Here is a 19,938-nt window from a genome sequence, read left to right on the forward strand (position 1 = left end):
TCCGGGCGAAAATGAGTATAACTCAAGATTGGCAAAAGAGTTATGTGAGATATAGAAACTTGGAGTTCGGGGTAGGCGACAAGGTGATTTTCGTGTATGGTAAGTCGAGGCCAAGTTTTATTGGACCCTTCAACATTTTGGATCGAATTGAACAAGTGCATAACATATTCCACATGTCCATGCTCCGCAAGTACTTGACCGACTCGACCCACATGATAGATTACAAACCTTTGCAGATAAACGAGCCAATATTATGTTTATGTTTATAAAATATTATTAAATTTATAAATATATTTTACATTAAAAAATTATTTAAAATAAATATTAAAAGAAAACTTACAAAACTTATACGTGTCGGCCTGCCTCGAATCGTACATGAATATTTGATATGATGAACATTGTAGATTGAAGTTCACGTGACATCACAATCACACTTTGGTTGATAGATACGCAGATATTTAAATGTTAAAATTAAAATCAATTGGGATTTCACTACAAAAGCTTGAAATTATAATTCGTAAAATAAAACTCAACCATAGGACTCTCACTCTATCCAGAACTAGTCGCTGTTTCATGATGGTTTTATCTTTAATGTGTGGGACACACCTCTGAAAATAGCATATATGATCCGTTTGTTTCCAGGGAAAATTAGCCCAGAAAATTTCTTCGCAACAATTTTTGCAAAAAATGATGGGTGGTAATTTTTTCGGAATCCAAATTGGATAAAGCCCTGAATTAGAAGTGGCCTTGGCTTGTCCACTTCCACGCTCTCTCTCTCTTTTTGCATCTGTAGCTCTTCCGTTTTCCACGCTGAATATACTAAATTTCTGATGATACTGTTCCGATTTGGCGGCCATTGATGCGAAGCTTCATCGCCTTCTTCATTTGACGCCCATTTCGATTTCTCAATCTCTTGCGATCTTGTTTGTTACTGAACTATCATTCTCTTTTATGTTCCATTGTTTGGGTTTTTGCTGTTTTGATACCTAATTTATGGGGTTTTTGTGATTGATTGTGTTTAGGGTTTTTGAAGGGATTTGTTGTTGGTAAGCTATGGATTCTGCAATTCAGGCTTCGCCTTCTCCGGCTTCGTCTTCTGCATTTCGTAGTCCATGTCTCACTTCTGCTTCTCAGAACTGCAAATTTCCCTTGTAAGCTCATTTTAGTTTATCTGTGCCCGTGATTAGGATCTGGATTTGGTGTTTTTGTTTGCATTTTGTGTGTGTTTATCTATCTGTTTTGTGAAATTTGAAGTTGTTCTACGCTTGGATTGACTTGTTATATAGTTTTGAAGTGGTTGTTTTCTGTGGAAGTTTGTTCTTATTTGTCTTCCATGGTTATGTGAGCTTCAATAATGGTGCTAGTAGCTCCTTAGGGAGTTGTGGACTTATTTACTTCGTAGTTTGATATTTTGCACATGAAATCTGGGGCTGTTGGAGTCGGCATTCCTCCTGGTCTTTGGTTGACATCAAAGGATTCTTTTATCACAGTCCACACATGGCGCATTAATGCCATAGTGAACTGGTTAGATTCTGTAACAACAAGTCTACCGCTAGTAGATATTGTCCTCTTTGGGTTTTCCCTTTCGTGTTTCCCCTCAAGGTTTTTAAAACGCGGATGCTAGAGAGAGATCCCAAATTAGTTGGAGAGGGGAACGAAATATTTCTTATAAGGGTGTGGAAACCTCTCCCTAACAGATGCATTTTAAAACCTTGAGGGGAAGCCCATAAGGGAAAGCACAAAGAGAACAATATTTACTAGCGGTGGGCTTGGGCATGGGCTGTTACACTACCCATGGCGCATTAATGCCATATTGAACTAGTCAAATTCCGTCTATCCTACATCTCAACCGTAGGGCTTGTGACTCATCTTGGAAAGGACGAGCTTACACAAACAGGTTACAGGATAGCATCAGGGCAATGAAGTACTGTTGGACTGAGAAGAAGTGTTGAGAGGTTCTTAGGGAAGGTGGTCTGCTACATATGATAAAGTACTCCTCCAAGGAACCTCAAACCAATTTCAAAGGCACTGAGTTAACCACAGATGGGTTTCTCATCAATTGTTCAGTACCTTTGGTTTGCTCACTGATTCAGAGCTCATTTAAAATGGTTTTGTAAAGTACAGAAACTTAACAAACTTAATCACGTCCTATTTTTTTTTTTTTTTGATATTTTGCTCTCTGTTCTCATCAATGGTTTCTTGGCAGTTTATGTATTCTAACACATGATTAATGTATCGGCATGCTCACTAATCTATCCATCCTTGTTTGATGTATTTTGATTGTTCAGCTTCCAAATGGTACAATACCGAGTTTCCTGTCTTATTATAAATTACATTTTACTTATTTTCTCGGTAGACTCAGCCTTTACATGAATGCTATTTTAATATATAAGGGTTTTACAATCATGTTTATACTCGAATTGATTTAGTATAACAGTGAGAATTTATATGTTCTTCCCTGCACAGGCCAACTTCCAGAGTATTAGCTTCCTCTAAAAGAATGCATCGTGGGTTCAGGCTCCATATGGATGCTTCTCCCAATTACAGCATCTCCAAAAATCGTGTAGTTTCCAAATACTCTTCAGAATGGCCTGAATCACAATCCATATTCTCTAAGCAATCACTCAACAAGTATTTTTCGCCTCTGAGAGCATTGGTTGCTTCAAACACTCAAGATATTCCTGCTACACCTTTAACTGGAGATGACAAGGTTGGAGTGTTGTTGCTTAATCTTGGAGGTCCTGAGACTCTTGATGATGTGCAGCCTTTCTTGTTTAACCTCTTTGCTGACCCGGTATCATACCCTAACAATCCATTTTGCTTTTAGTATGAAGTTTGAATTATTCAACTTCTTTGCGTCCTTATTGAGCTATGATAATTTGGTCACATAATGCAATAAAAATTGTGAAACCTTATGTTTTTAATAGGATATAATACGATTGCCACGGTTGTTCCGGTTCCTCCAAAGACCGTTGGCACACTTTATTTCAGTTCTAAGATCGCCCAAGAGTAGAGAAGGCTATGCCTCAATTGGTGGCGGTTCTCCTCTGCGAAAGATTACCGATGCACAGGCAAGAAAATCTTCTTCTTCCACTTCTGTTATTTTTTATTTTATTTTGATTTATATGTGCATGGATGTCTGAGCATGTATGACACTGTTGTTTAACCATGGAGATTACAGAAAAACATTAGCAAAATACTGAGAACACTGTATCCATTTTCACCCACTCGTTCGGTGCATGGTTTGCGAGCGTATGTGATATGCATTGCTTGAAGAGACATCTTTTTTTTAATGCAAGATTTATCCTTTAGAGACCTGGCATGAATGTGTTAAGCAGAAACTTATCATAAAGAGCATGCCTTCATATTAATTTTTCTTTTACTTTTATAATAGGTTAAAAAATCACTTTTGGTCCTGAACTTTGAAGTAATAATTTAGTCTGAAAACTTTTATTTGTAATGATTTAGTCTTTGTAGTTTCATTTTTTTTTTTTGTAACAATTTAGTCATTGAACTTTCATATGTTACAATTTAGTTCGTTTACTTAAAATTTATAATGGTTTAGTCCCTATCGTAAAAAGATTAAATTTATTACAAATTTGAAAGTAGAAGAACTAAACTGTTACAAATAAAGTTTATGGAATAAATTGTACCAGCCCAAGCCCACCGCTACTAGATATTGTCTTCTTTAGGCTTTTCCTTCAAGGGCTTCCCCTCAAGGTTTTAAAACGCCTCAGCTAGGGAGAGGTTTCCACTCCCTTGTAAGGAATGGTCCATTCCCCTCTTCAACCAATGTGGGGATCTCACATAAATTATTTCAAAATTTAAAGCATAGAGACTAAATTGTTAAAATCATAGTTCAGCGACTAACATATTACCTCTATGAAGATTCATGGACCAAAATTGTTTTTAACCTTTATAATTTCATGTTTGTCAACAGTAATTGTTGACGGAAGCAGTGCCCTTGTTTTGTGAATAGTATTCGTTTGATTGAAATAGTGTCTTCATTTTAATTTCTCAGTTTGAAATGACATAGGAATCCAAGTTAGATAAGCTGCTTGAAATTTATGAGCATTGTTTATAGCCAATACGTTCCAGAGAATCTAAGAAATTTGGGGTTAGTTATCAAAATTTTAGAGGATTAAGTGGCGTGGCGGTGCCTTTTCAATTGAATAGTTAGCATGCTTAATGATTGTTGAAACTCTCAGTATATGGTAATATGCAGTTGAATATAACTTCACAAAAAATTGGTTCTTCTTGTTTAATTTTTGTCATTGTCATCTGTATATCTTCTTTGGTCAGGCTGAAGAATTAAAGAAGGCCTTATGGAAAAAAGATGTTCCAGCTGAAGTGTATGTTGGTATGCGTTACTGGCATCCGTTCACTGAAGAAGCAATCGAACAGGTATACGTTTCTTTCTATATTTATGAAATAAGATGTTGATTTTCGAATGTCGTCTTGTTTCTACTGTTTCAATTGGGGCAAAACATGTTGCAGCACATTCAGTTGAGATAATGTTGAAAGTATGTCTCTTGTTTCAAGAACAAACGGTCTTGCATTTATACGTTGTATGAAAAACATTGAGTCTAAGACAAGCGACAATGTCATGATTGTACACTCATTGTATTCTTTTGTAGGCTGATCTCGAAAACTTGTTTCTTTTTAATATTTAATTCTAACTTTATTAGCCTTGTAAGGCCCCACTCTGTTATAAGTGGAACAACCGCATCTTATGGAACTTACAAACTCCAAAATTTGGTACAAGAACAAAATTATGTATTTGGTTATCGAGGCCTCTTACAGATCTTTTTTTTGTTCTTCCTTGTAGATAAAAAAAGACAGGATAACAAAGCTTGTTGTTCTTCCTCTTTATCCCCAATTTTCAATATCCACCAGTGGTTCAAGCCTCCGGCTCTTGGAGGGCATCTTCCGGTAAAGACCAGATCCTTTATATTCATATAAAATTCTATCTTGGGTTGGTTTATATGAACAATAGGACTTTCTTGTTTGTCAGGGAGGACGAATACCTAGTTAACATGCAACATACGGTAATACCTTCCTGGTACCAGCGTGAAGGGTATATAAAGGCCATGGCAGATTTGATTGAAAAGGAATTAAAAAGTTTCGACTTTCCCGAGCAGGTAATATATGTTTGCATGATCAAATGAATATTGTTCACGAAAAGCTGTGGATTATAGTCAAATGCTAATTAACCTTTCTAGTTCACAAATGTTGGTATTCGTACCTTGGCATCAAAGTGTAACTTAAACATGTACATAACAGGTAATGGTATTTTTTAGTGCACATGGAGTCCCCCTTGCGTACGTGGAAGAGGCTGGTGACCCGTATAAAGCAGAGATGGAGGAATGTGTGGATCTGATTATGGAGGAATTAGAAAAGAGAAGGATAACAAATAACTACACCCTTGCTTATCAGGTACGTGCCTTTTCAATCACTTCACATCAGGGGGGTTCGGGGGATAAGGTGGGGGAGGTTAACTTAGGAAAGAAAGAGTGAATTCAACTTGATTTTGTGCTTTGTTCTGGTATCTCATAATGCTTTTATCGCAATCGTGCATATTTCTTCTTGAAAGTCCTGTGCGGAAAACTTCGAATAAGTTTTTTTCTAGAAAAAATTCATTTATTGATGTTTTTGCCTGATTGTTCTATACCCCTTTAGGACTTCGTATGAAACTTGGTGAGGCAAATATTTTAATAGCTAATTTAGTGTCCCACCTTTAATGGAATAGACAGGCACTAAAAAATGTATGGTTTTCAGAGCTCATTGGCTCCAGATTGGAGAAGGAAAAAGAGAGGAGAGATAAATATACCCTTTAGAATTATGTGTGCGGATTGGTGCGGTAAATATTTTATTAGCGCCTCTCTCTTTTCATGGAACATACAGACACTAAAAAAGATATAGTTTGCTGTCTTAGGATGGAGAAGGGAAAAAGTAAGGAGAGATAAATGGACAAATCGGTAACTTGGAGAAAGTCGAGTAGTCGGTTGGGTTGCATGTGCCATGGAGGGAAGAAGGGAGGGAGAAAGTCAATGAGCAGTGGGAGATGTGGATGAAAATAGATTCAGTTAAAGGACAAAGAAGGGAGGAAGTTAATAGGTGGAGAGAAGACAACATGTTAAAGAAGAGTGGAGGATGGGAGAAGGGATAAAATTCAATGAGAGAGAGTTAAGATTTGATTTGCAGTGTTAAACTTCTTAGCTTGTATGACATATAGTTGGCACAAAAAAATATCGTCAACAGAGAGATAGGCGGGGAAAATGGAGAGGTCGTTGTAGGACAAAGAACGGCTGATGGTAGAAGGGAAAATTTTGAGAAGTAGAGGGATGAAAGAGAGATAGGAAGACGATGAAAGAGTGGAATTTGACTAGTATACAAACAGCTTTTTTGCTCGATCCAATTTTCATTAGATGCTACCGAAAGCGGATGAATGGCCAGAAAAATTGAATAGTAGTTGGAGACTATACACATAATTGAAGACAACTTTTACCATTGAAGTTTCCAATTATATTGAACCCTTGAAGTTATTTTCATCCTTTAGCATGAACCTCTTCAAATAAGTACTAATCCTTTGCTGGGTTGCTTTTTCCTGAAATAAGGTAAGAGAGGACTGATCAATAGGGGCTATGATCCTGGCCGAGAGAAACCAAATTGCTAATAATAGATGGCATTATTTATCATAATCAAATTCAAACGTTTGAATGAAATTTCTTCTCATATCATTAATGGGAGGCACTAACTCATATTTATACATTTACAAGGAGAAGAATATCAACGAGTTAAATAAAACTAATTGAACTATTCGTATAACGGAAGGAACATAATTTATCCAACTGTAAAAACAATATACGCTATTATCCCCCTTCGAACAAATGCCGGATAAGGCATGGGTTCCCAGGGAGCTTTTCCGTAACCTTTGGAATATTTGAGGGCGTGTCTCTGCTCTGGGCGTTTTTTGCTCTTGTTAGTTTCAGTTAAAAGTTTTTCATATCCTATCAGAGGATAAAATCATTGTTTCAAGAGCGCAATGTGAATCTTTTAGTTCTGGCAGTTCGGCAAATATTTCGTGCTTCATTGTTCATCAAGTTACGACTAGTATGGTTTTTAATTGGAATACTTGACACAAATCTTTTCGTAATACATAGCAAATGTTCATCAATCTGGATTGGAGGACTTCTACTTTTTGTTCCTCCGTTTTAGGCTTTGGGATTTCTAATCCCTAAGGCCGTCAGGCTGTGTTCTTCCTCTTTTGATGAATATTCGATTTCCTTGTATGGTTTTTAGTGTACATTTTTGATGATGTGGTTTTTCTGACTTGTTCTACAGAGTAGAGTTGGACCCGTGGAGTGGTTAAAACCTTATACGGATGACACAATAATAGAGCTTGGGCAAAAAGGAGTTAAAAGCTTGCTGGCTGTACCCATTAGGTATGTGCATTTGTACATTCAACGTTATGGTGTTCGATGACTTGATTAACCGTAATTGTAATAAACAGCAAAATTTAATGTTATGATTTGACACGTTACTGCTTCAATAAACGTTGGATGTTATTCTGTAGAATATATCATAACAAACAAACTATCGTACCGAGTATGTGAAAACACAAATTCCTTTGCCGTGTTAATCATTTGGCACATAATTATTTAAGCATCTGAATGAGTAAAGCTCAACATATAGCGAGAAACAGTAAGTTATTTTTTTTTTACTTTTGTAAACAGTGAACCAGTGAGTTATTTTTGCTATTTTGTAAACTGGGTTGATGACATTATTCATATAGTGGCTGCATGCAGATTATCTAGTTTAAAAATCGAATCACATTCGGTTAATTAAAATTTTATGCTATGCTTGATTTGCAGCTTTGTAAGCGAGCATATCGAGACGTTGGAAGAAATTGATGTTGAATATAAAGAACTTGCTTTAAAATCTGGAGTAGAAAAATGGGGACGTGTTCCAGCGTTAGGATGTGAGCCTACTTTCATTACAGATTTGGCTGATGCTGTAATTGAGAGTCTTCCATATGTCGGGGCCATGGCTGTCTCGAATCTTGAAGCTCGCCAGGTACTACAACCAAGAATATGCATACAGCAATTTGCTTTATCTTTTACTTAACTATGAGAAACCATCATAATGAAAAAACAAAGAAAGAAGGGCCAACAAAAAGAAAGGGCTAAAAGCCAAATGAGGGATCACAAAAAACTTTCAAAAGAGAGCCTCGGGGACAACTACAAAATAATTATGAAAGCCTGGCTTCTTTATTCAGCAAATGATTTAAAATATCAAAATTAATGCTTATCCTCCATCATATTAGTTAGTTTCGTAACTGTATTTGTTTTTAACTTCACGAGCAGTGAAGATGTTGCACCCGTATTATGCAATTAGGTATTATAGAAGCTGTTGAATTGAAACATGAATAAAAGTGGAACAGCTCAAGCTCAAGCCCATCGCTAGTAGATATTTTCCTCTTTAGGTTTTTCCTTTTGATCTTCCCCTAAAGATTTTTAAAACGCATCTGCTAGGGAGAGGTTTCCACACCCTTATAAAGAATGTTTCGTTCCCCTCTCCAACCAATGTGGGATCTCACAATGCACCCCCCTTTGAGGCCAAGTGTCCTTGTTGGCACACCACTCAGTGTTTGGCTCTGATTTCATTTGTAACAGCCCAAGGTCACCGCTAGCAGATATTGTCTTCTTTGGGCTTTCTCTTTCGGGTTTCCCCTCAAAATTTTAAAATGTGTCCATTAGGGAGAAATATCCACATCCTTACAAGGAATGCTTCGTTTCTCTCTCCAACCGATGTGGGATCTCATATGGAAGATCATAAAGCTAATGCAGTGAATATATATCTTATCCCTTACTTGTATTTGTTTATCATTTTGATTATATTCAAACCTTTTATTTACCGATCTCTGCTTCTCTCCTTTTCAGCCCTTGGTTCCACTTGGTAGTGTGGAAGAGTTACTAGCAGCATATGATTCGCAACGTAGGCAGCTACCGCCACCTGTAACCGTATGGGAATGGGGTTGGACGAAAAGTGCCGAAACATGGAATGGAAGAGCAGCAATGCTGGCTGTACTTGTCTTGCTGGTCCTAGAAGTGACAACTGGAGAGGGGTTTCTTCACCAATGGGGAGTTTTCCCCTTATTTCATCAATGATCTCTCTCTCCCTCCACAATTGGTAGGATCTGTATATTTATTTTGTTAAAATGTTTCGAAGCTATTGGCATCTTCATCCACATAGAAAGTCCTAGAGGGACTTAAGTTGGGTAGTAGTCCTTTTTATCTCAGTTTGGACTGGAATTTTGATAGCACGTAGTATAAGATGGCATACTACCCTGTGAGCGAAATAATAGTAACTATTTCCCTTCCCCTGTTTGTCTATCTTATTAAATACACACAGTTATCAATTGTATTAATACATGTTTCTTATAACTTAATTTCTTTTCAATTATAGCACTTGGCCAACGTGGTAGCAATTTCTCTACTAAAACGCCGACAGCTGGTCGTCTGAAAATTCGATCTCTCAGTAAGTGTGTTTCTCCAGACAAATTACTGTGCCCTTTTTGGTTATGACATTGATTTTTGTTGGGAGGACTTAAATGATGGGGTATTAGAGTACTCCATTGACTGCTTGAATTAGGATATCTCGAAACTGTTAAATGATACGTTAGTGTAGCTCATTTCCCACCATGACTGCCACTTTTTATCTCCTCTTTTTCAGTTGTTGGTTTCAAATGATTAAAATGAATATGCTTTAGAAAAGAAAATGGAAAAAGAACACTCTGTTGAGCTTGAATTAGTGACTGTTAGAAGATGGGCCAGACATTTATCCACAACTTAGTTTGTTGTCCTAAAAATAGTCTGAAACAGACACTTTTTGACCAATCTCTCATAAAACACAGAGTAATGAGCTTTTTTAGAGTGAAATTGTTGAACTAGCCTTGCACTTTGTATCCTAAATCGATCATATGAAAGAAAAATAAAAGGAAAGAAAAGAAAAGAAAGAAGAAGAAGAAGAAAAAGAAAAGGGAAAGGTATCATCGGCAAGCCCCACATATTGGCCCCATGAACAGTGAGGACTCACATGAAAGCTACAACTAAAAACTAAGATGAGTTAAAAAAAACAAAGAAACGATGCTAAAATAAAGGAAGAATCAGAACATTTGTCTTTTGTGTAGGCAAGCACATTAACATCATTAAATCGGATCAGCCGATGGAAAATCTCAGCATGCTCCTTCCCCAACTCACTCCTTCATCCTAAGCTTTAGCCTCTCTCTCCTTTGCTTTTACTTTCCCTTTGTTTATTTATTTTTACTTCACATTTTCTGAAAGGTTGCATCACTTTAGAACACTCCATTCATTATAACATCTCTCTCGATCAATATTGAATGTGTTGTGTTGTTAAATACACCTGCAACAGTCCAAGCCCATTATTAGAAGATATTTTCTGCTTTTGTTCATTACGTAACACCATTAGCCTTGTGGTTTTAAAATGTGTCTGCTATGGAGAAGGTCTAGCCTTACTCTGACTAGTGCCTTGCATTGTCCGGTGATTGGCTCTGATACCATTTGTAACAGCTGAAACTCACTGCTAACAGATATTTTCAGTTTTAGTCCGTTATGTATCGCGTCAGCCTCACGGTTTTAAAACGTAGCTATTAGGAAAAAGTTTTCACAATTTTGTAAGGAAGGCTTTGTTATCCTTTTGGAATAGCTCAAGCCCATCGCTAGTAGATATTGTCCGCGTTAGTCTGTTACGTATTGTTGTCAGCCTCAGTTTTAAAAACGTATATGGTTGATAGCGATACGGAATGGGCCAAAGCGGATAAGATTTGTTAGCAGTGGGCTTGAGCTGTTACAAATGGTATTAGAGTCGGACACTGAGCGATGTGTCAATGAGGATGCTGGGTCCCTAAAGGGGGTGGATTGTGAGATCCCACGTCGGTTGGAGAGGGGAATGAAACATTTCTTATAAGAGTATGAAAACCGTTTAAGGTCTGTGACAAATGTTGAGAATTGTTGGGAGAGGAGTTCCACATCGACTAATTAAGGGGTTGATCATGGGTTTATAAGTAAGGAATATATCTCCATTGGTACGAAACCTTTTGGAGAAACAAAAAATAAAATCACGAGAGCTTATGCTCAAATTGAACAATATCATACTATTGTAAAAAGTCGTGATTTCTAACCACAAATATGTCTCATAACTTCAAAAAGTTTCTAACAGATCGCTAAACTTTTTGTTTTTAGAAATAATAAGTTTTTAAGCTATTAATTTCACTAAATTTAAAAACATTAAATATAATAGAGATCTATTAAACATAAAATCTAAAAGTTTAGGGACTCATTATTAGACACGAGTATTAAAGTTTCAACACTTGCTATAAGATTTTTGCCTTTTCCAATGCTGAAAAGCATCGAGAGAAGCCAAAAACGTGTCAAGAAAATCGATGTAGATTTGATGTGCTATTAGCGTTCTTGTATTTTAACCTTAAACAAGAGGCTCTCGTGCTAGATCTTCGTTTAGATTTGATGCCACTGCCATTTTCATCTCATCCCAAATGAATTATCGACATGTTAGAAACCGATAATGATATCGACCCAACATGTTTACCCAACAACATAAACAGTAGATGGGAACATAATCATCTTATATTCAGCTAAGATTAAGTGAACTTTCAAGACAAAAACTCAAATGTAGAAGAACAACCTTGACTTCCTTGACTGTCAGCACACATCATCACATGTTTCTACACATGAATATGTGTCTTATTACTTTAGATTAAAGAGAGATGACATTAAAATAACATAAAAAAAAACCCCATCTTTTATACACATCTTATTCACTCACATTAACAGGCAAACTTTGTCACAGACACACACGTTCTTCGAGAACGAGTCAACATTTGTTCTGATATCTATGTAGATTAAAGGAAAATTTTCGAGTACTCCCTTAGTTTACTCTATAAATTTCTTACTTTATTACATGAAACTATATCGTTCTTAAATGATGTTGACGTGGATAACATAAAATTTTCCAGTATTCAAAGATGAGTTTGGAATCTCTTTTAAAACTTGGCTGATATCATCCTTTCATCAGATGAGGGTATCAATTCAGGTTCACTCGACCAAAACACAAGCCAAGGCAAAGCTTATGAAAGGAATAAAAGGGTATCAATTCAGGTTCTCTCTCTCTCTCTATCTCTCTCTATCTCTCTCTTCTTTCTGTATATCAAATAATTGGTTTTGCTGAAGTGAGTGTATGATGATGCTTTTGAGGTGTAAAAACTATAAAGTGGTATAACTAAAGGTAGTAACTTGTAGTTGAATATACTGTTTTTCTCTATCTACCTGTATTTGTAGAGCATCACTTTATGCCTAAATTAATGCCTATGCTTCTCATTCACTGATTCTCTTTCATAGTTTTAAACATTTATCTTGTGTTCTTCCTTTTCTTTTACATAAAAAGATTGAAAAATAAATGATTTGAACCATATAGATGATAATTTGAAAAATAAATGATTTGAACCATATAGATGATAATTTGATGGTTGAAAACCGTTCATCTTAGTTTCTTTACTTTCAAATGTTTGAATTTAGTCCTGTACTTTCAATGAATCTTAAGATTAGTCCTCACCGTTACCTTGAAGTTCATTTGATCTGGGAAGATAAGAGGATAATAACAATTTCCATAAACTAATGGTAAGAACGAGGACTAAACCTCGACGTTTGAAAGTAGAAATTCTAAAGTAGTTTTAGAAGAACGTTGTGTATTCTATAGTCAATTACACAATAATATCATTAAAACTCTGAGAAGAAAGTCTTTTCAAGGATTCATGATATCATTTTAGGACGATCAAACATGTTTTTCACGATGGATTGAAGAAGCCCATTTTTCAAGAGGAAATTTTGAGAGAAACCCTTTAGTGCAAATGTGATAAGAGTTCCAAGAAGCCTTCCTTTTTTGGGTATGTATTAGTTCCTCTTCTTATTCATTATTGTACTGTACTTATATTCAAACACAGAGCCACCAAAAAGTGCAGTAGCTGTGACTTGGACTTAGAAAGCACGCCTAACAGTGTTCTTCATCTTGTTCTTCCTGTTCTTGTTTGTGTTCTTCTCCTTGTTCTTCCTGTTCTTGTTCTTGTTGTTAGAGAGAGAGAAAGGGAAACCAGTCAAAGATTGTGCGCAGTAATGATTAAAGTGGGGGAGTGGATCTTTGTCGAAATGAAAATGATATTTTAAGGAAAGGAAAGGAAAGTTAAAGTGTAGGGTGAGGCATTAAATAATGGGAGAGAAAAAGAAAAAGGGGGGAAAGCAAAGAAAGCTAAGCATAAGGGTAAGGAAGGGATAGGAAGGGCTTTGGTTTCTGTTTTTGTTTTGGATTGCAAAAGAAAAGAACAAAAAAAACAATGGATGGTGGGGAAAGCAAAAGCAAACAGTGGTTTAAGAGTGTGACAGCTTCATTGTTGGGTCCCTATTCTCTTTGTACTACTAAAAAAGTTGCTCTTTAATATTGCAATACTCGATCGTAATTCAGGTCTAACTTTGAGTATACTTCATCAGTTAAGAACTTATGTGTTCTTGATCAAGATGTTAGAGATTTGAATCTTTCTGTCGACACCTCAACTAGCTCTACATTCATTGAACTACTGTGAATAGAGAGATTGAACTAAAAAGAACCGTAGTTAAGGTTCCGACATTTCCTTTTGAGTTGCAGGCTTGAGTCTCTAAACTCCACATTCATTGAGCTAGTGTGAAGAGCGAGAGTAAGTACTACGGAAGTAATATGTACGTATGAACAGAGACAGTAGATAAGCTCATCTTTGTTTCAATAGTCTTTCAGTGCCATGTTTTGGTCATCTTCCCTATTGTTTAGAAAAAGTGAGCCATGAGTTCTTTGTTTGGGCAATTAGCCATCCAACCCATAATTGCAACAACCCCATTGCAAAATCGAACACCTACAAGGTGACCTATATCTCCTTAAGTTAACTGCAGCTTGCGTGAAGGAGTTAGACATCTCATCGATTCGTTTATTCTTTCCATAGTCGTAGCTAGGCATTCTGAACCTGTACCAAAGACACCGCACGTGAAGTAACTCATCGCACCTACAGTTCAACCAATCGGATGAGGATCGATAGATTCCTTTTCAGGAGCCCTCGGAGAAGTACGAAAAACAATAATAATAATAATAAAAAAGTGGGTAGTATTGTGTGTGTAAGTGACGACATTTCATATTATATTTGCATTATTTTATTAGAATGAAACAGAACAGAACAGGGGAATTGCTTGTAATGGAGTTGGTCGGTCTGAGTTGTTTTTTGGTCCCAAATTGAGACTTTCGATGCGTTTCTATATATTATTTTTGTTAGTTTCTGAGCAGACAAAAGCTTTCTGCAGACGAAGCTTCTTAATCATATATCCTCTCTCTCTGTCACAAAACTATATAATAAAAAACCATATAAAAAACTATATAATAAAAATATAAAAATGCATATATATATGTATATATATATATATATATATATATATATATATGCATGCATGCCTCGTTTTCACACTATGCCCCTCCCTATTTTACTCATAGAATCTTCCTTTAAAGCCGTAAAGACTCTCTCTCTCTCTCTCTCTCTCTCTCTCATGCATATTTACATATATACCCTTGAATTGCCAACCTAATATATTATTAGAGTTTAAATTCTTGCCAATTTTATGTTTTGAAAAGATTAAATTTACCTTTTACATAAGTGAGATTAAATTTTACTACTTTTGTACCGAGTGGGTGAAATTAACGTATATATTAAAATGTAAATAATGTGATTATCATCCGTTCACAAAAGTTTTATCTTTATTTTTTGGTTGAAAAAAGTTAAATATAGAGATGAAACGAGAGCGTTATAAGTAAACAGACTCATCATTAAAAATAAAATTATAATTGAGTTTAGAGCGTAATTAGAGAAGGATTAAATGATTTTTGATAGACTATAAAGGGAATTAAACAAAAAAGAACCAAAAAAAAAAAAAAAAACATAGGTTGTGTCTGTAATATAATGTCACTTTTAAGCTACACTCTTTTTCCTCCTTATATAGTTGTTTCTTGTACAGTTTGGTCCCCTTCATGTCGTGTTCTTTGTCTCTCTCTCTTTCTAGATAACAAAGCTCAGAGTTTTAAGAGCTCTATTTCAATGGCTCCCATGACCCTTCCTCCTGGTTTTCGCTTCCATCCTACTGATGAAGAGCTTGTTGCTTACTATTTGGATAGGAAGATCAATGGCCGCTCCATCGAGCTCGAGATCATCCCCGAGATCGATCTTTACAAGTGCGAACCCTGGGAATTACCTGGTAATGTTGGATTTTTCGTCGACTCGTTTGATAACCGTTTAGCTTTTTGTTGTTTAAAATTGTGTTGGTTCGTCGGTTTCAGAAACAAAAACAAGTTTTGATTCTTTAAATTTCGAATCGAAAATCAAGGGGTTATCTTGAATTGTTTTTGTTTAGATTCTTATTGATTTTAGTTTTTAGATAAGTCGTTTTTGCCGAGCAAAGATATGGAGTGGTACTTCTATAGCCCTCGAGATCGAAAGTACCCAAATGGATCGAGAACGAATCGTGCAACGAGAGGTGGGTATTGGAAAGCCACGGGAAAAGATAGAACGGTTCAATCGCAAAAACGAGCAATTGGGATGAAGAAGACATTGGTGTATTATAAAGGAAGAGCTCCTCATGGGATCAGAACCAATTGGGTTATGCATGAGTATCGTCTTCTCGATTCTCAACTCGCCAATGCAACATCGTCTCCTTCAACTAAGGTTTTTCCTCTTCTTTTCTTTTATCTTCAACAATAAAAAGTGTATAAAAGAACAAAGAACGAAGAACGATGAACGATGAACGATGAACGTCGAAAAAGAAAAGAGAGAAAGAAAGAAAGAAAAAAAACCCTAAAGAAAAAGAACAAACATCAATAAGGGTTTATGAAAGAGTCTTTGGTTACAACTTTAGATAAATTTGTGTACTTAATTTCCATCTCTTTTCTTAAACTTTAGCCCTTTACTACCCTACAAACATACCTATATATCCCTTTCATCATTCAAAACCCGACCGAACATTTGAAAACGTCCCTCTCTTTTTGAATAATTTCCCGTGACCGAGCTTAAACTAGGGTAAACGTTCGATCAACGAACGCTTCCCTATCAATCAAACCAAAACAAAAGTCTTATATTTTGATATCGATACAGGATTCTTATGCACTGTGCCGTGTATTCAAGAAGACAACACTAGTACCGAAAGCTATCGGAGAAAAGGAAATCGAGGGCAATGCCGAAGCCCCAACATGGCAGACGGCGGACGAGCACGATATGCAAGTTGACGATAGCGGGGGACCGGAAAGCTCGAGAGGCGGGATGGAAAGCAATGAAGATGTTGATAGTTTTGGTCACTTCCTTCATGAATATAACCCTAAAATCTTCAGCTCTGAAAACTCTTCCTCCGATCTCACACAAGGGAATGTCGCCGACGACTTGCCGGCTCCGGTGGCCTCCGACAATGAAGCCAATAGTGCAGCTAATAATCTCTATCCAATTTACATTGATTGCCCTTCAAATTTTATGCAGGTAATTCTAAAATTTTATTAATTATTTATTATGCTATATTTAAGGGTTTTATTTATTTATTTTAATTATAATTATTTAATTAACTCATAATGTAATTAATTTTTTTTTGACATTTTAAAATTTCTCATTATACCTCTAATATTTTTTTAATTTGTTTTTTTTTTAAATACTCTAAATTTTAAAATTTTAATTTTAAAAAGAGAACTAATTAAAATTTAATTATGGCATATTTTTTATTATTATTTATTTTTTAAAATAATATGTATATAATTACATATGGCCCACATTCACAAGCCCTTTGAGTTATCTTTTTTATCTCTTAGACTCACTAAAAAATGTCTCTTTTCACCATACTCATTGACCCTCTTTTGACCAAACCCCTTCCACTCATCATTCCACCCTAAAAACCCGGTCCCGAACGCAGCTCAGCTAGTTAAAACACATTATAATCTCGATCAAAATATCAAAGATTCAACCAAATCCGTTATCAAAACTAACCCGTTAAGCATTTTGAGTCATTACATGTCTCTGAATATGCATACTTTTTTGTAGATTCCGAGTAAGTTTATGGATCACGAGAATCTCCATTACCAGCATCCTTACTACCCGCCATTGGAGCTCGAGGACTTCCCGCAGCTGAACATAATGGGGGAGACGAAGACGTTAATGAAGCCCGAGTGCATTGATGAGTACATGAAGTTCGACAAGTTCCGAGACTCGATGAATGGAACTCTAGAGGAGATTTTGTCTCTATGTAGTCTTCCCATGCAAGAAGATAATGTCCAAAACTCTTCCTTATTACAGTGACGTAAACCCCATAATATCACAACTTACGTTTACTGTACATTATAAATTTACAACAAACATTCAATTTACACTAAAATTCATCTCCAAAATATTTGTAGAGAGAGAGAAAGAGATAATTAATTAACCATCATAACATTATATTAAGTTGTTAATCAATTCCATGTAATGGGTTTTTCTAGGCATTTATTTCTAATCCTTTTCGGGTTCCGAGATTCGAACTTTTCGATGTTCTCGAAAAGTTGAGTTATGCATTGATCAATCGAACTGTATTATTATCGGGATTATTTGTGTTTGTTTGTCGATGATGATATTTGTTTAGTTGTGCAATACAATTGGAGAAGTAAAACTTTGAGATTTGAGCCTTCGAACTTAAAAGGAAACGTAGATCGTTATAGTTAAGCTATGCTAATATTGACGGAAGATTATTAACGTCTTTTTTTAGCTTAGCAATATGTGACGTATTGATTTAGCCCTTTTACTTTTTTGGTCGAGAATATGAAGTCTTGACCTAATTAACTATCGCTACAAGATTCTATGTGACGATTGACAAAATATATTTGTATAGTAAATGAGCGTAAACTAATCTATCTACTAAAATTGGTCGGTCATTCAAAAGTTTGAGTTAATGGATTATGGTAAGTTTAATTATACAAACACTTTAAGAGTACTCCGGGTTTGGAAAAGACCCAATAAGTAAAAATTAATATTAATTCGAGATGGAGAAGAAATCGTGTTAGCTCACGGATCAATCCATTTGATATCATGTTAGCTTACCGATCAACTGTGAGATTCCACATTAGTTGGAGAAGAGAACAAAACATTTCTTAAAAAAGTGTGGAAACATCTCACTAGTAGACGCGTTTTAAAATTTTGAGGGAAGCCCAGAAGGGAAAGCCCAAAGAGGATAATATCTGATAGCGATAGACTTGGGCGGTCACAAATGGGTATAGAGCTAGACACCAGGCAGTGTGTCAGCGACGACGCTGGCCTCCAAGAGGGTAGATTGTGAGATCCCACATCATTGGAGAGAGGAACAAAATATTCCTTATAAGGGTGTGGAATCCTCTCCGTAGTGGACGCGTTTTAAAACTTTGAGTGGAAGCCTAAAAAGGAAAACCTTAGCGGTGGGTTTCGGGTATTACATTAACCCATCTGATATCATGCTAACTCACCAATCAACCTAAATTAGAGGGAGCTAAAAGTTGTCTCGTCCTTCGTCCGTCGCAGTCTCCTCCTTGAATACGCTCGACGAGTATACGCTTAGAACATCAAATAGACCAAGTCAAGGGTTTTGTTCAATGAATATTTAGGTTAAAAGCCTTCACTTGTTCATTAATTTGGATACATTATTCCAAGAACCCTAAGAACTAAATCTTTTGTCTTGAGAAAATGGCTTTTTAGTTAAAAAGAAAAAGAAAAAAAAGAAAAAAAAAACAGTGGAAAAATAAAAAGTGAATAGAAACAAGAGAACTAGTAATGAATAAAGAAGAAAAGAAAAAAAGGTAAAAGGGAAACCAAAACATAAATATATGCTTATTATCTCTCTCCAACTTTTAACCTAATTCTCGAGAGATTATTCAACGAGACCGAGATCTATCTCCAAATTTTAGTTTCTCAACCTGACTCTCGAGAACGAACCCGAAACTTATATATTGTGGTTAACGATTTTATATTTTGGAATGATTTAGGAAGGTTGAATTACATTCAGTAGTTCCGAGCATGTTAGCTACGGTAGCAGTCAAATCATTCGATCTTTGTTTGGATTTTCTTCAAAAGATGAAGTCTTCTTTCGTCTTATCGATCAACATAAACTTCCGTCCATGTTTATCATATCACGAAAGAATACAGTTCCCGACTCAACATAAACATCCGTCCCATGTTTATCATATCACGAAAGAATACAATTCCCGACTCAATATGTCTTTCGTCCCATGTTTATCATATCACGGAAGAATAAAGTTCCCGACTCAACATAAACTTTTGTCTCATGTTTATCATGTCATGAAAGAATACATTTCTCAGCTCAACATAAACTTCTGTCCCATGTTTATCATATCACAAAAGAATACAATTCCCGACTCAACATAAACTTCCGTCCCATGTTTATCATATCACGAAAGAATACAATTCCCGACTCAACATAAACTTTCGTCCCATGTTTATCATATCACAAAAGAATAAAGTTCCCAGACTCAACATAAATTTTCGTCCCATGTTTATCATATCATGAAAGAATACAATTCCCGACTCAACATAATCTTTCGTCCCATGTTTATCATATCATGATCCCAGCTTAACATAAACTTCCGTCCCATGTTTATCATATCATGAAAGAATACAGTTCCCGGCTCGTAGGTAAGCCAAAAATTTTCTCGACCAACCTCCAAGATAGTAGTATATGTCTTGTTTTTTTTCACAAACCCTATTCTTTTTAAAAAAAATAATAACAAAAAAAAAAATGAAAATGTTATTGTTTATTTCATTGCAAACAGTTTTTAAAAACAAAA

General features: G+C 35.8%; 2 protein-coding genes across 5 annotated transcripts; both read left to right on the forward strand.

The window, feature by feature from the left end:
- The first annotated feature begins 534 nt into the window (after positions 1 to 534).
- Positions 535 to 12,364, forward strand: LOC111795276 (ferrochelatase-2, chloroplastic). Of its 4 annotated transcripts, XR_002815182.1 has the most exons (13): positions 535 to 923; positions 1,023 to 1,151; positions 2,467 to 2,794; positions 2,928 to 3,071; positions 4,303 to 4,404; positions 4,829 to 4,932; positions 5,015 to 5,141; positions 5,284 to 5,436; positions 7,345 to 7,445; positions 7,875 to 8,076; positions 8,943 to 9,192; positions 9,469 to 9,540; positions 12,115 to 12,364. XR_002815182.1 is itself a non-coding variant. In XM_023677590.1 (12 exons), the coding sequence occupies exons 2-11, from the start codon at positions 1,054 to 1,056 to the stop codon at positions 9,168 to 9,170; spliced, it is 1,587 nt and encodes a 528-aa protein (XP_023533358.1). In that variant the 5' UTR covers positions 535 to 923; positions 1,023 to 1,053; the 3' UTR covers positions 9,171 to 9,192; positions 9,469 to 9,687. The 4 variants fall into 4 exon arrangements, 3 of the variants coding, with proteins under 3 accessions (XP_023533358.1, XP_023533359.1, XP_023533357.1); XM_023677590.1 differs by lacking the exon at positions 12,115 to 12,364 and having other exon boundaries at positions 9,469 to 9,687; XM_023677591.1 differs by lacking the exons at positions 9,469 to 9,540; positions 12,115 to 12,364 and having other exon boundaries at positions 1,034 to 1,151; positions 8,943 to 9,170.
- Positions 12,136 to 17,575, forward strand: LOC111795277 (NAC domain-containing protein 96-like). Its single transcript, XM_023677592.1, has 5 exons — positions 12,136 to 12,197; positions 15,165 to 15,356; positions 15,537 to 15,823; positions 16,250 to 16,624; positions 17,177 to 17,575. Exons 2-5 carry the CDS (start codon positions 15,200 to 15,202, stop codon positions 17,429 to 17,431), a joined length of 1,074 nt encoding a protein of 357 aa, XP_023533360.1. The 5' UTR covers positions 12,136 to 12,197; positions 15,165 to 15,199; the 3' UTR covers positions 17,432 to 17,575.
- Positions 17,576 to 19,938: the final 2,363 nt, after the last annotated feature.

This window comes from Cucurbita pepo, chromosome LG05, assembly GCF_002806865.2.
Source record: "Cucurbita pepo subsp. pepo cultivar mu-cu-16 chromosome LG05, ASM280686v2, whole genome shotgun sequence".
In the NCBI taxonomy this organism is placed as follows: Eukaryota; Viridiplantae; Streptophyta; class Magnoliopsida; order Cucurbitales; family Cucurbitaceae; genus Cucurbita; species Cucurbita pepo.